The 14,770-nt window shown below is 39.0% G+C and overlaps 2 protein-coding genes across 5 annotated transcripts in view; one reads left to right on the plus strand and one right to left on the minus strand.

Moving 5' to 3' along the window:
• The window catches only part of LOC309693852 (uncharacterized protein), a 548,750-nt gene that overhangs the window by 97,825 nt on the left and 436,155 nt on the right, over positions 1-14,770 (minus strand). The gene's annotated exons all lie outside the window — the stretch shown is intronic.
• The window catches only part of gpc5c (glypican 5c), a 109,874-nt gene that overhangs the window by 19,175 nt on the left and 75,929 nt on the right, over positions 1-14,770 (plus strand). For all 3 annotated transcript variants that reach the window (XM_082513443.1, XM_082513442.1, XM_082513441.1), the window contains one exon: positions 8,630-9,333. In XM_082513443.1, the coding sequence (XP_082369569.1) occupies positions 8,630-9,333 (704 nt within the window). The remainder of the gene's footprint in view (positions 1-8,629; positions 9,334-14,770) is intronic.

Genomic DNA, 14,770 nt, shown 5'->3' on the forward strand with positions numbered 1-14,770 from the left:
TCTTTATTAGAGTCCCTTTCATCTTGGATTTGTTTAACACCTCAGTCCGTTTAAGGGTCTGTTTCATGTTAATCATATGTTAGCCTAAATGTTTCCTTTCATTTTTTTATGAATATCTGGAGTCCAGTCTCTTTCCCTGGCTGTCTCTAGTTTAGTCTTCATCAGTTTCCACTTAAGTAATGGTTTATTACCTGGACATATTTAAAATTTGTCACAAACTACAGAGAGTCATGCATTTAGTTAGGTTTAGCTAGGCACTTTTGTTCAATTTACCTGTGTATGTAAAAAGGCATCGCCGGCTAATTTGAGGTTGCACCGGACCTATATTCTTTTGCAAATGGAATCATTTCACTACTTAATTTTTGGCAATAAAACATTAAGTTCCATAATATTGTAAGTGCAATACGGTTATGCAAATTTTTGATTGTCAATGCAAACTGTTTCTGTGTATTGTGATTGCTCAAGGCATACTGCCAAGTAGGGCAGGGCAATATGGCCAAAAATACTCATCATGATATATATTTGAAAATTTGCGATAACGATATAACTGACAATATATTTGACGCAGGACAAATTACTTTACAACTCCACAACTTTATTAGTGCAAAAAAAAAAAAACCCATCAATGTATTTTCACTTAAACAAGCAGCTGTTTTTTTATGTGCATTAAAGTTATATAAAAATGTAACAGTGCAAATGCAAATTCCTTGCTGACAGTTTAATCAAAAGGCATTTCCAGTGGAAATTGGCCAACATATCCTCAGCATAACCATGTATAATATCCACAAAACTTAAAAAGACCTTATACACAAACAATACGGTAATATTATGTTGAAGCACCGTAGGTATTACGAGGCTCCTGACTACGGTAGCTGCAATGCTCTGACAATCCATCAAGCGGTGCGGGTTCATAGCTTAGCAAAGTCGTACTAAAACAATTTTTGACAGATTTTTAAGCGCCGTGTGCGACATAAAATCGGTTCGGTAATAACGGTAATAACGGTAATAACGGTAATAACGACAGCCCACTTGCATGCTCTACCAAAAAATGTGCTTTGGTGTGTATCTGCCAAACCAGTTCCACACCACTGAAGTTGCAGCATTTTTACAAACTTGAACCAAAATTAGCATATGTCAGAGGTTCCCAAAGTGTGGGGCCCGCCCCCTGGGTGCGGCCATTGTGGTGGTGGGGGGGGGTGAAAAGAAAAAACAAAGTGACACTTGGACACTGCTAACACAATGGACATGTTTTTAACACAACCTGACACAAACGCAAAGCAGGAGATGAGGCATGGCCAAATATGTTTCCAAACCAACTTTCTTCCAAGCCAAAGACTAGAAAATATGGTGAAGCATATCTTCCCTTTGGCTTCACCTGCACAAGTGCCAAGGTAGGTCTCCCCTGCAGAACTGGTTTTCCCTGTGTCGGGAGCACGCGCTGGGCTCTCCAAATCACAGACAAACAGTATCAAACATTCTTGATTTTTAGTTCACAAACACTTCTTGTAATGACTAACTACTCCTGACAGTTTGGAGATGTTAGCTCTTTATACAGTAAAGTTACTGTACTGTTTTTGAACCCATTTTGTACAGAGAGGCATTTTTTTGAAAAATGTATTGATAGCAATGTTGAATATTATTACACAGGAAAAAAACAACTACACATAAATTAATTACACCTTTCTAAATGGAGGGACAGTAACTGCGTGTGTATATGTAAGCGTGTAAAACCTGAAGATAGTCAGATTAACAGTAACAGTATTTTGTCTCTATCTGCCATTCTGTAATTCATCTCTTGTACCTTTGACGTTGCATGACAAACTCTGTATTCCTCGTCCACAAGTAAACGCAAAAAAAAAAAGATTTTTCTTGTAAAATAAGGGGGGGGGGCTAGCAAAAAAAGTTTGGGAACCACTGGCATACGCCATGGAATTTTGTTTGAGTCACCACTAAATACAAAGTGAAGACTTTGAAAAAGCGCCGGAGGTTTGGCAAAAACTGCACATAGAGCAGGTTTTTGCTAGTGAACTACAATAAACAGAGAATTTTAATCTTTTAGAGTTAAAGGCAATAATTTGGTGGCATGAATCCTGGGAAAGAAAAATCAGTCTTTCTATTGAATATTTGCGTATATGACCATCCCTACACCTTCTGCACTCATGCAGCCCCCTATCAGCATCCCAACCACTGTGTTCCCTAGCCTTTTCATTTCCTTTCACATCTTTAGAAAGTTTCACAATCTGAAACTTTTGTATGAACTAATGTTCTTACTGCATGGAGCAATGCTACATTTTTCACAATCTAAGCCAGAGTTAGAAAAAGTATGTCACTCGCTGGTCCTTCTCTTTTCTTTCGTCATACAGTTACTCAGAATGGATGCTGTCTAATCACTTTTCCCATGGTGTTGACTGGGTAAAATATATTTTGTTGCTATGGTCACACTTCTAGTAACACTTGCTGCATTTAGATGCGCATACTTGTAATCTATATACCAATAAATTAAAGAGAAAATGGGACATGACTAAACTCCTATGGCCCTCTTAATGATAAGTACCAGAGGTTCTGTCCATCAATCTGTCAACAGTGTCTACCAGTGCTGACTGTCTACATTTCCCCTTTATGGTATTAGCCACTTTAGCAACCACCCCACCACTCTCCCCTCACCCCCTTCACCCACAGCTCCTGAGCTCTGTCTCCTCTGTCCCTGTCGTTCTCTCATCTGCTCATCTGCTCATTTCCCTGCAGTCGATCATGTTTCCCCTCTTTTGCCAAAGCAGAAAGCATTGCCCCCCCTCCGCCACCATTCAGTCTCCATGTTCAGTCTGCCTCCCTGCCACATTATAGGGCAGTGCACTGTGGACACTGCAGGATATGAATTTTTCATTTTTTAAATTTTTCTTTCCTTACCTATTGACACAGCAGGGTTGCCATTTAGATTCCCGGAATGCTTACAGTGAAATATAAAGCCCCCACACCCCTCCCTCATTATTCCAAACGTTCACCTCCTGATAGGACAAGACAGGCAAATTGGGACTTGGAGCCAAAGGTCAGCTACATTATGTGCACATACATTTTGATTGTATATGGGCTTTCAAAGAGGTTTTTCAACTCAAAGTGTTCTTGGGAAGGGGCAGTTTTCCGATTCTTTTAGGTCAAACTTATGTGAGCAGCATGTTTGCGCCTGGTGTCTGACAGATGAGTCATGCTACCACTTTAGATTTTAGATGTATGATTTCGCTGCACAAGTATGATGAATCAACAGATTAATTCAAAGACTTATTAATAGTTTATTACCATTAAACGGGGAGATTGTGTGACACTGCAGCTCTTCCATGTAACCTAAGATGACCAGCAGTGAGTGGGCGATGATGGACCTATATACAGTATTTCTGCTAATTAAAACAAGAATATGTAATCTACACATATGTCACTATGTCACATAACTGTGTGGTGACCTGTCTGAAACCCAAGCGTGTAGGATTAAAATGCTTTGCCTGAGAACATGGTTGGTCAGGTTCAGTCAGGACTGATTGCCAAGATAGGAATGACCCACAACTCCATGGTATGAGAACAGTGTCTCCGGTCTCATTATCACGGTATTACCACATCTCCAAGCACACGGAAGCACACACACATCTACAGGGTCACATATAGATGCTTGAAAATAGACATACATAGAAGCAAATATGTAGATTCTCTCTGCTTGTGCTCGCGCAAAAATTGAAATCAGTGTCATCTGTGATACCCTGTATCTCAGGTTTTCATAATGGGATTTGGATGTAAAGTCCAATAATGGTTGTAGGGTTACAAAGTTTTTTATGCACACACACACGCAAGAACTTGAGCCCTCAAGTGCATCATGCAACACTTGTTTTTATTACTGTTTATCCACCAGCTATCCCACAGTAATTAATTTTAATTGAATTATAATTATATAGCGCCACATCACAACAGCACTCACCTCAAGTCGCTTTATATAAGGTACAGACACTATAATAATACAAAGCAAACCCAACAATCAAAGCACTTGGTGACAATGGAAAAACTCCATTTTAGGAGGAAGAAACCTCTGGCAGAAACTCAATTTGCCAGGATAACAGAACAAAGTTAGATTGCAATGCAACACCTCTACAAGCATGCCACTTCCATTATTAGATATACCCTCAGGGGACAAAATACATTTTTTGGAGTATTTTTACCTAATGCAAACATATATAATTCCATCCATCCATTGTTTTGTCCACTTGCCCAATTTAGGCACACCCGGGGGCTGGAATCTATCCCAGCTTTTAGGTTGGGAGTTGGGTTAAACCTTGAACTTAATATGTTTCCTTTTATTCTGTTTCTCTCCTGTTTATAACTGAACTGGACGTAGTATTTGTGTAGCAGATTTGGTGGAATTTTGCCTGTTATTTTACGAATTCATAATTTTCAAGAGGATACTATCAGCGGTGCAGCAACCTGAGTTTCAGTGATGTGAAGTGAACAGGCAAAAGAACTGTTAGTGAAGTGAGCACTTATGAATTAAACTATTTCAAACAGTAGGCAAACATTTGAAATGCTACCTTAACGAGCAACAGATAGTTGCTCTAACAGTTATTTATTAGAGAGTCACCCAAGGTATTCAGATGTATCCTGGAATGTCCACCAGCAACCCATTGTCTATAATCTATAAACCAATGGATGAAAGAAAGTCTGGAATTTTCAAAGACTGCTCACAGAGTCTTTAAATAATTAACAATAGCCTCTATAATGCAACAGCAGTCAATCTACTGGTCAGACAGAATAATTAACCTTTAATAATTAACATATGCACATCTTCTGCATGCGTGCATTGTGATTTAGACTGAGGAATCCATCCATACAGTAACAACTGTGTAGCAAAAGCAAGAAACGCCAGTTGTGACAAAACCATAGTGCTGTGCTTATTTTTGACTTGGTGATTGTGGCAGTTTCATAGTGACACTTTAGCTTTAATTGAGACAGTTAAACAAAGGGTTGGCATGCAGAATGTAAAGTGGAAATAACCTCCTATGACTTAAATCCAGTATTTTAGAGAATGACCTTGGCATAGCATTTGGATGTGGTGCAATACCTTATTATAGAGTCATAAATACATTCTCAGTTTAAGCCACTGTAGGGCAAAGGCGTCTTCCTCATTGCCGCTGGCTGCTATTTTACACATTTAATACATTGTTTATTCCAAACGGAGAAGATGTCAGATTGCACCACACGGCCACAGACAAACAAGGTCTGTTCATTTGTTTCCATAGAGTTAGCGTGACAATTATGTGTTTTGAATTTCAGTGTTTTAGGACTTCCTAGCAAATTAAAGATAATTGCCTCGTAAAAAAATATCCTCCAAAATAATCCAGTAAGGCTTCATTTCCCAACAGGATCACAGATGGGAGGCTGTGACATAGTAATGATAGCCACCCACGAGTGTGTGTCTGAACTGAGTGTGGTCAAATCCAGAATTAGGTACAGTGGTTAGACAGAACAATCAAACCCCACTGAGTTCCACGCAATGCTAGTTGTGGCTTAAAAAGTGGCCTGTTTTTTGTTCTTAGTATATTTCCCAGAACTGGAAAATGCAGAGAAGCCCACAACAGTCATGCTTGACCTATCACAGAATGAGAATCTAGATCTGTCTAACCATAGGAGACAACTTTTTCGAAAATCACAGATAAATAAAAATTTAAAAATGAGTCATGGGATCCAGTTCACACTGTATATGAAAAATCAAATGCTTGTGGAGTATGGTATAAGGCAGCTTATGCCTAAACCAGACTGTGCCTGGTCATCACTGTACCTTTCTATGGAGGCAGGTTCCTTCATGGTTCTTGCTGTTAGTGCATTAGGTCTTTTGTGGCTTCTGTTATATAAACTTCCTTTATACAAGTCTGCAGCCCTTCTCTTATCTGGTATATGCTGAGTGACAAGATGGAAGATTTGCATCTTAGTAATGAGTAGGTGAACAGTAACGTTTGAAGGTTAAATTACAGCTTATACTGAAGTTGCATTCTAGGTATAACTTATAAATTGTACCTTCAATTATGTATTGTGAATCTACAATACTCCCTGGGAGCTTATGTTTATATGACTCGCCTCCAGATTTTTGTGGCTGCATGAATATATGTGTGGGTTGTTCTACCAAGTTAATCGAGCAAAAGGCAATGATAGGTTATAACTATAACCTCTGCCCCCAGAAGGATAAGAATGAGGTAAAACACTGTGTTCCCTGCCTCGTAGCTTTGCTTAAAATCTGAACTGCTGGAATGTTTGAATAATTTAAACCGCACCTCACTGCAAGCTGTCACCCAGAGAGGTTTGAGTAGAATCATAACATAACATAGCAGTCATAACTTATCACTTATTGTTTGTCACGGGGAGTGTGGAAAGGAAGAAAGGTGGGTTTTTGTTCCAATTCTATATATTCGGACATGGACACGTTTGAAGTAAGAGCCGCAGAGAGACAGGGGAGTCCAATGAGCCCAGGGGCCAAATGAATCCAGATGTCAGAGCATGTTCGTAAGGTGGAGTCGGGTTGTACGGTAGTTGTTTTTCCTTGTTTAAAAGTTCAGTCGTTTCTTTATTCCATTTTTCCTGGCAGTTTCCCACTCTCTTCCCTTTTTCTTCTTTCGTGTTCTTTCTCCGTGTCACTCTCTTGGCAAATATGAAAAGCTCTTTTAACAAGTATGGAATGTCTTAAGGATTCAGTGATCCTGTCATAAACCCACTGAATGATTTGCATCCACTTATGGGGCTGCTGAGAGCTAGAAGACATTTTTTGTTCACCTCTTGTCTTGAGAAAACTTCTGTTTTCTTATGTAGAAAAGACGCTCTGTCTCGCAGAGAGAAAGATTAAACCACGGTATTTCGGAGCATGATAATGTTATAATAACACTATGTAATGCCGTGTAATCTAAACCCATGGTTGCATCTTGTGGTATAAATGTCCTGCGGCCATTAAGCATTGCGGCCTTGACTGGCAGGCAAGCAGGCAGACCTCACATTGATAACAACTTTGTAGACCAGGACCGGAGGCTTAGAAGACAGTGAAATGGCACTAAAATGCTGTCTTTACAACTTCTTTGGCAGTCTTGCGATTTTTTTCTTTGCCCACTCCCTCTCTTGGCTTCCTATTTTTCTTCTCTTCTACATCTCTTTTTAGCAGGACCTCTTTGAAGGCTTTTCTGACAGCTTTCAGCAAGCAATCCGGCTATAACTTGTCACCCTTTAGCTTTCCAGTCATATTACCTAACAGAGGATTTTTTCCCCATGTCTCTCGCCCTTAGTTCAATCACACATTCTTTTGTTTTCTAGGCCAATTTTATAGGCAGCAACGTTAAATGTTAGCGGGAGCAGCCCCGATCACAGTGATGTTGTTATCGGGTGTGTTACAAATGAGTTGTGCTTTTTACTGGCTTGTGGGGAGTCCCAGTGTGTCACAGACGGCGGTCATATTAGTGCAGCTGTTGAGGAGGACATGGCTGTTGTTATCCTTCTGTCTGTGAGATGGGAGGGGCTGGACACACACCCACGCATACACACACGCATACACACACACACACACACACACACACACACACACACACACACACACACACACATAGATTTGCTTTGGTGAATGAAGTCTGATGAATCAACATCCTTGTTAAGTTAACATAATTCCGGATGTTTATCAATAAATAAATAAATAAAATTAAAAGTCCAAAATGCCTCATTAATTCTTCATCTGTTATTCGTCTGTTTTCGGTCCCACATACAGTACTGAACAGGTACTGGAGACTAATGTTCTTTTCAGTGACTACTGTACATGTATATGTGTTTGTACCTACATACACGTGTGTGCATGGTTGTTGGAGTGAGAATATGTGCGTCGGCCCCCTCTTTCTCTTTTCTCAGTGTCTGTACAGTTGCTACTGTGCCTTTATGTTTGGTCATGCTTTCAAGGTGACATCACACACCAAGAGAGGAGGGTTGAGTCCTCGACATACAGACAGAAACCCACAGGAACCCACACACTTACATGGAAAAAAAATATATGGAAAGATGGTGGAAGTAAGATCATGGGCGCAGTGTAGAGTTTTGAGTCATGTAGGTGAAATAGGTTGAATAACCTTCAGATTTCAGATTGCAATATGAAATAATTGATGTTAACATTTTTTAAAGTTGCATTCAATGGGAAATCATATCAATTAGCAGAGAAAAAGTTCAACATTTTAGTAAAATGAAAAGAAAGAAAATTAATTTGGTTGCAGCTCAGCCGTAGACCTGCTAATTTGTATTAAGTATGTACTTAATAACGTAGCAGATTACAATGGTCAGCATATTATTAAATCTTTATTTCTCTCTCTGTAGAAAAACAGAGGCATCTTTTCTAAGACATGCATACTTTGCGAATATTTTCCATAACTTTATCCAACTGCAATTCTCACCTCAACTTGATAAACATAAACCAAGCCTAACTGTTTAGCTTCCAGGGTTTTGATATGTGTTTGCAGTTGAAATGCCTTATGCAATTCCTGGTGAGCTTGTAGATCATGTAATTTAAGATTTATTGATGATAGTAATGAAATGTTATTTACTTTCCCTCTGTCTTATTTCTGTGTCTCTCTCCTTTCAGACATGTTCCAGTCCCTATTATCCTTCTCTCAAGGCCACCTGAGTTCGCTGTTGGAGGGAAGCTTCCCATCTCTGTCCCAGCAAGCACTACCCCATGTAAATCAGCTTTTTTCCTCCCTCTCCCTCTACCTCCGTGGAGGTAATGTCTCTGTGGAGGGAGAAGTCCACCATTTTTTTAACAACCTCTTCCCACTTGCATACACGCGCCTTATAAATCCAGGCGTTGAAGGCAGCATAATGGTGGGCAGTAAAATGGGTGACTGTCTCCGTATGATCCGGCCAGATATCAACCCGTTTGGTAATCACTCTGTCGTCATGGCCCAGAAGCTGGCTGGGGCTTTGGGGGTTGGGCGGCAACTCGGTCTGGCCCTGGAAGAAGGTCTGGAGGTCATGAACGCAACCGAATATGCCAGACTGAGCAAGGAGTGCGTAAAGTCCCTGGTGAAGATGATGTACTGCTCCCACTGCAGAGGTCTGACGTTGATCAAGCCCTGTGGGGGCTACTGTCTGAATGTAATGCGAGGCTGCTTGGCTTGCGTGTCAGAATTGGATCAGCCTTGGAGGAGATACACTAGGTTGGTGGAGAAACTTACCCATGCCATGGCCGAGCAGCACAGTTTGGAACTGGCCATGCTGGGCGTCAGAGGGCACGTTAATGACGCCTTGCTTTATACAGAGCTTCATGGTCCACTCATTACTGCCACGGTGAGTACACACTGGTGAAACATCGATCATAGGTTTTAATGCACAAGAAAAGGCCTCCAAAACTTTTCTTTTTTTTGTTTGTTTGTTTAATATCTTTGTTTTAAACATGTACCTTGGCAAAGTTTAATATATTGATTGGAAAGCTTTTGCAGCTTGCTTGTCAGTTATGACTTATTTTTTTCCAGCAGTGCAACAAAGAACCCTACACACTACATTAATGTTTCTGCTACGTTGAAACTTTTCAGAGAAAAATAATGTTTATACTGAAAAGAACTTTAGCCCCCACCAAGTTAACTGAGGCTAGAGGAATAATTTTTCAAAATGGTAAGGCAGCTAAAAATCTCCATTGTTTACATTCTGACTGTGGAAATATTGCTCATTGACTATGGTGAACCTGAGACAAAAAGTGGATAAAGCGTATGCAAGTGAGTGCACTTGCATGCTATAAATGCTACCATATGGTTTAAGCAATATGTGTGCACAAGTTAATATTGTCAACAGCATATACAGAGTTTTATAAACTGCTGCCAGAGAAACCTGAAGCTAAACCTGTTCTTTTATGACAGCAAGCATTACAGTTAAGCTGTACCTAGTTAGGCAACTTAGCAAGTAGTACAGAGGTTATAATACATATTGAGTAGTCTTCTTTGATTATTGGTTTCAGACAAAATAGCTTTTGAATCAGGCCATTATTATCACAAGTTCAAAGCACCAGATTGTAATTGCCTAGCAACATCTGTGTAAATAATTTTTCTTTGCCTAAACTTCAAATAATATTTATCTAGAAGGTAAGAAAAACATATTTCATACTTGTAGCAATTCTGGTGACAAATGGCCAGCAGCATATTAAGTAAGTAACTTATGTGCTTCAACATGTGAAACCAGCAGTGTGGCTCTTTAGTTGTGGAGGAATACTACAAAACATAAATGGATCCATATTAATGCATAGACAGTTATAACCTGCACAGATGCTTATAACTTTCTCTGTTTGTGTGTAACAGAGGAGAGTTAGGTGCCAGGCTTAAAGACTGACCTAATAAAAATATGCGGGGAGAGAGACCAAGCTTGTATTTCATGTGTGCGTACGTGTGCCTGCTTGGTATTCATAGGGTGGCAGGCAAGCCCAGAGCAGGGGACTCAGCAGCATGAGGACAAGTGGTACAGAATTGAAAGAGTTCCAGCTAGGCCATACAATCTACACCTAGTAAGCTGACAAAAAAAGGATCTGGATACTAGTGGCTTTCATATGTTTGAGTAAACACTCACCAAGGTTGGAGCATAAACATGAGCACCCATGTGTAAAAAATCATCACACACGCACCCGCACACTAAAAGGCCTACGAGTTCTACGAAATACCCATCAAACCCACTAAAAAATGTTAAACTGTGGTACAAGTGCAAAAATGTGCTTAACTAAAGTCGAGTTGAAAAAAACGAACTCTGCTTCTTTTTTGCCCAGTCAGAGTATTATATGGAGTTGTTATTAAAGGAATTATTCTGACTGTGCGGTTTAATTCTGGGATGCTGTCCCAAGCCATTTGTGGTTGCGCTTTCATTTACTCTGTTAGCTGCAGACTACATGGTCTCCAATATACGTTGCCATACAACACATTGTACATACAAACTCACACAAACGCATACACAGAGGATTGCCCAAGGATGACATTTTTAGCCCAACCTAGCAACCTAGGTCTAACACATTCCTGCTTTTATTGATATAGAGCCTAACTGTGGGTGGGTTGAAGGGAAGTGATTATAGATTTTGGTAGATCCTAGAGTTGGATTATGAGAAGTAGACACCATTAGGGAAAATATGAACAAATATGCAGTAAAACAGTTACTCTTATTGATGCAAAGAGCAGCACCAATGTTCAGTGAGGCTTTCTCAGAATACAGCTGTGTTTAATTCATCTTAAAGTTTCTCCAGATTCAGCTGTGCTTCTGAGGCCATTTGTTGAGATCATTACAAAAATGATATGGCTCATTTGACCTACAGGGAAACCTTATATCTTCATGTGTGGTTATGATGGCCAGACTAGGATAACTCTTAACACATAAAAGCATGTTTTTTTTCTCACACATTCATTCAGTGACTCAGTTGCTTACTAAGCTCTTTATGGTATGTATATGAGAAAATAGCAACAGTGGTCCATATTAGAACAGTTTATATGCAGGTCTACCTTATCCGCTTGTTGGTTTTACCACACCTTCTCATTACGGTCTTACGGAGGAATGATAATAGCAGACTGGGCCTTTAGATAATGGAAACAAGGGCTCGTGGGTTGATTGGAAGCTTTCCATTTACCATCGCGGCACCTCAGTAGACTGCAGAAGTTTACATAGCAAGCACTTTTTCTTTTACACTTGGCAACAATAAAATTAAGGATTATCATTGGTTTGAAAATACAACCTCACTTTCAAAAGTTGGGATAGTAGGCAGAATATAAATAAAACTGAATTTATCGAGTTGCAAATGATTTGAAGCCTATATTTCATTGTAAATAGAACAAAGACTAAGAACTGAATGCTGCGACTGAGAAATTGGACTGTTTTTTAAATTAAAAAGTATGCTAATTACAAATTTGATTGCAACTAAAACACACATGGATCCATCCTACAACTACTTAGGTTAATTGTCAACAAGTAGTAACACAAATGATCAAACCAAAGAGGCTGAGTGTTTTAGAAGTAAAGATGAAGAGCGATTCACCCAGCTGTAAAAGGTTGTCTCATCAAATAGTTAAGCTATTTAAAAATAATCTTTATGTCTTTTTAGTTAGCTTTAAAAATGTTTTATATGATAGTTTTATTATAGTATTGTTAAAATAGAGAATCGAGATAAATCTTCAGGCAGTGCTGCATTAAAAATAGACACAGTTCTGGGGTGGATGTGGCTTCACTGGTTTAGGAATACATGTGAAAAAGGTCAGTAAATTTATTGTGTTGCTGCATCCACAAATGCAATTTAAAACTATTATGCAAAGATAAAGTCAGATATAAAGAAGATCCACAAAATCCACCATCTTATCTGGGTTTGTGCTCATTTAATTTGGAGTTAGGCAAAGTGGAGAACTGTTGTTCTTAAAAGTTAAATGGAATATCTGGTCTAAAGACATTGTTCTGTATCAGTGTGTGGTTCAAAAGACAGCGTCTTAGGTACTTTATAGTGCACGTGGCATGGGTAACCCACACATCTGTGAAAGTTCCACTTGCTGAAAAAATGTAAACAGGTTTAGGAGCACCATGTGCTGTCGTTCAGATGTCTTACTTATTTTAGCAGGACAGTAGCAAACTACATTCTGCACATGTTGCAACAGCACATGGTTCTGTGACCAAGAGAGTACAAAGATCAAACCCTTTTTAATAGTAATACACGAAGGAACTGAAATCTTTAGTTCCCAAACAATTAGAAAGGTGATTAAAAAGGAGGTGATGCCAAAAAATATGTTTACTTTATATGTAAAATATGTACTTTCAGACCATTTTCATCATTTGTTTCAGATATGCTGATGAAAACAGTTCAGAAGGTCTTTTTTTTAATCATCTTATATGACACACATGCTCAGGCTTTTATATATACTTTCTGTATCTGATATTTCAGACTGTTAGCTTAATGTTTGCTGCCAAATAATGCAGATGGCAAATCTATATGCTTAAACCATCTTTCTAAATTGCGTGTGCCTTTGGCACGCCTCTAAACATCAGGCGGAGTGACTGACTTAGTCAGCAGTCCATTAGCTAATGATGGTTGATGCAGCCCATCTTATCCTCAGTCGCCCTCACACATTTCTGCCACTCTCAACTTCTCTCACTGTAATACTGTATGCTGATCATATGCAGCCACACCACAACAAATATACAAACAAACAAGAAATATAAAAACAAACAAATGAATAAATAAATGTTGTTATAACAGCCATAAATGTGATTGAGAGTGGAATGCCTTTGCCTCTGAACACAAAGCAGTTGCACTCAGTTTAATATCTTTCTCTAGTAATCTTTACTTTGGAGTGATGGATTGACAGAATCATATTGTTTCAGAAGGCACACCATCTTGGATCAATCTAGTGGAATCTAGTGTGTGGTTTTTCTTCAGAGCTCGTGGTCGGCTACTGGATGGATTGTTTGTACAGACAGAAAACAGGCAACAAAAAGAAACTTTATCAGTATAATAAATGAAAGAATGTTTCCAGCACTTTGGTATGTTGATCATAGTCTGTAAGCTTCTCCAATCAAAGTCCAGATTTGTGTAATAAACTTCAATAGTGCCATCCAATGTAATAAAATCATGTTTGTTTATTTATTTATTTTTTTTGTCTATTACATAGTAAATCAGAATACCTCATCAAGTCATATTACCTCTCATATTGATCCAAAAAAAGTCGGATTCCTGATGAGACTTTTTGTTCTTTACAACACACAAATTCCTGATACCTTCTCGTGGCTTAAGCCAAAAGTTAGACGTCTCTCCTAATTAAATAAACATAAACACATTTTCTGACGCTGAATGCACAAAAATCACACTTCAGTGATTCTTATTTATAGTGCTTCCTGAATCCTGTATTTTGAACTAGCTACCATAATAATATCAGGCAGCAGCTGCTGCAATGTTAACACAAGTGCCTGCTGCATCTGTGTTATGATTTTCATGGTAAACGCTGGCCCATTAGAAGCCTTCATGAACACATGGGCTCCCAGTTTCTCTTTAGATGCTTATTTTCTCTCCCTGTGGCCGTATGTTCCACAATATATTGTAGAGACAGACAAGATGAACTCACTTGACTTTCCCAGTCTCTTTCTCTTGCTTTCTTTTCTTTTTCTCTATATATAACACTACTTGAATCCACTGAGACGTCTTGGCACATTCGGTATCTGTAATTCTCAGAAATGTATTTACAGTTTTGCATAAACGTTGTCAACAAACTCCACAGTAACACCCATATTCACAAGAAAAAAAAAAAAACAAAAAAAACAAGAGGCTCTCATTTTTAGATCATCTGCGAGTGATTTAATCAGGGTAAACAAGCCTCAGTGTGGAGAGAGGAACTCAGTGTGCTCCTTACAGACTGCAATCTGAAGGACTTTTTCCTGTGATATACGAGTGACTGCAACTCTCTTTAATTAGCACTGACATCGTTTGGACAACGGAAAAAGGAGAGAGGGGAGGACAGCTCAACAGAGACTGAGAAAGAATAGACAAAATGATTTAGACAAAATGAATGGAGCCCCACAAAGACTGCAATGAAGAACTGTTAGAGAGGCAAAGGGCACACAGGGGGAGACGTGTAACAGTGTAAATTGTCTACACTCTTTTAGTCAGGGTTGTCGGAGATCTTCCTGTATGAGTGGGAGGATTGCTATAGAAAGAAAAGTAGGTTATTCAACATTTTGTTTTTAGCTACTACACATAATCATACTCACTTCAGTTAAATTCAGT

The sequence above is a fragment of the Aulonocara stuartgranti genome (genome assembly GCF_965226115.1).
Source record: "Aulonocara stuartgranti genome assembly, chromosome: 18".
In the NCBI taxonomy this organism is placed as follows: Eukaryota; Metazoa; Chordata; class Actinopteri; order Cichliformes; family Cichlidae; genus Aulonocara; species Aulonocara stuartgranti.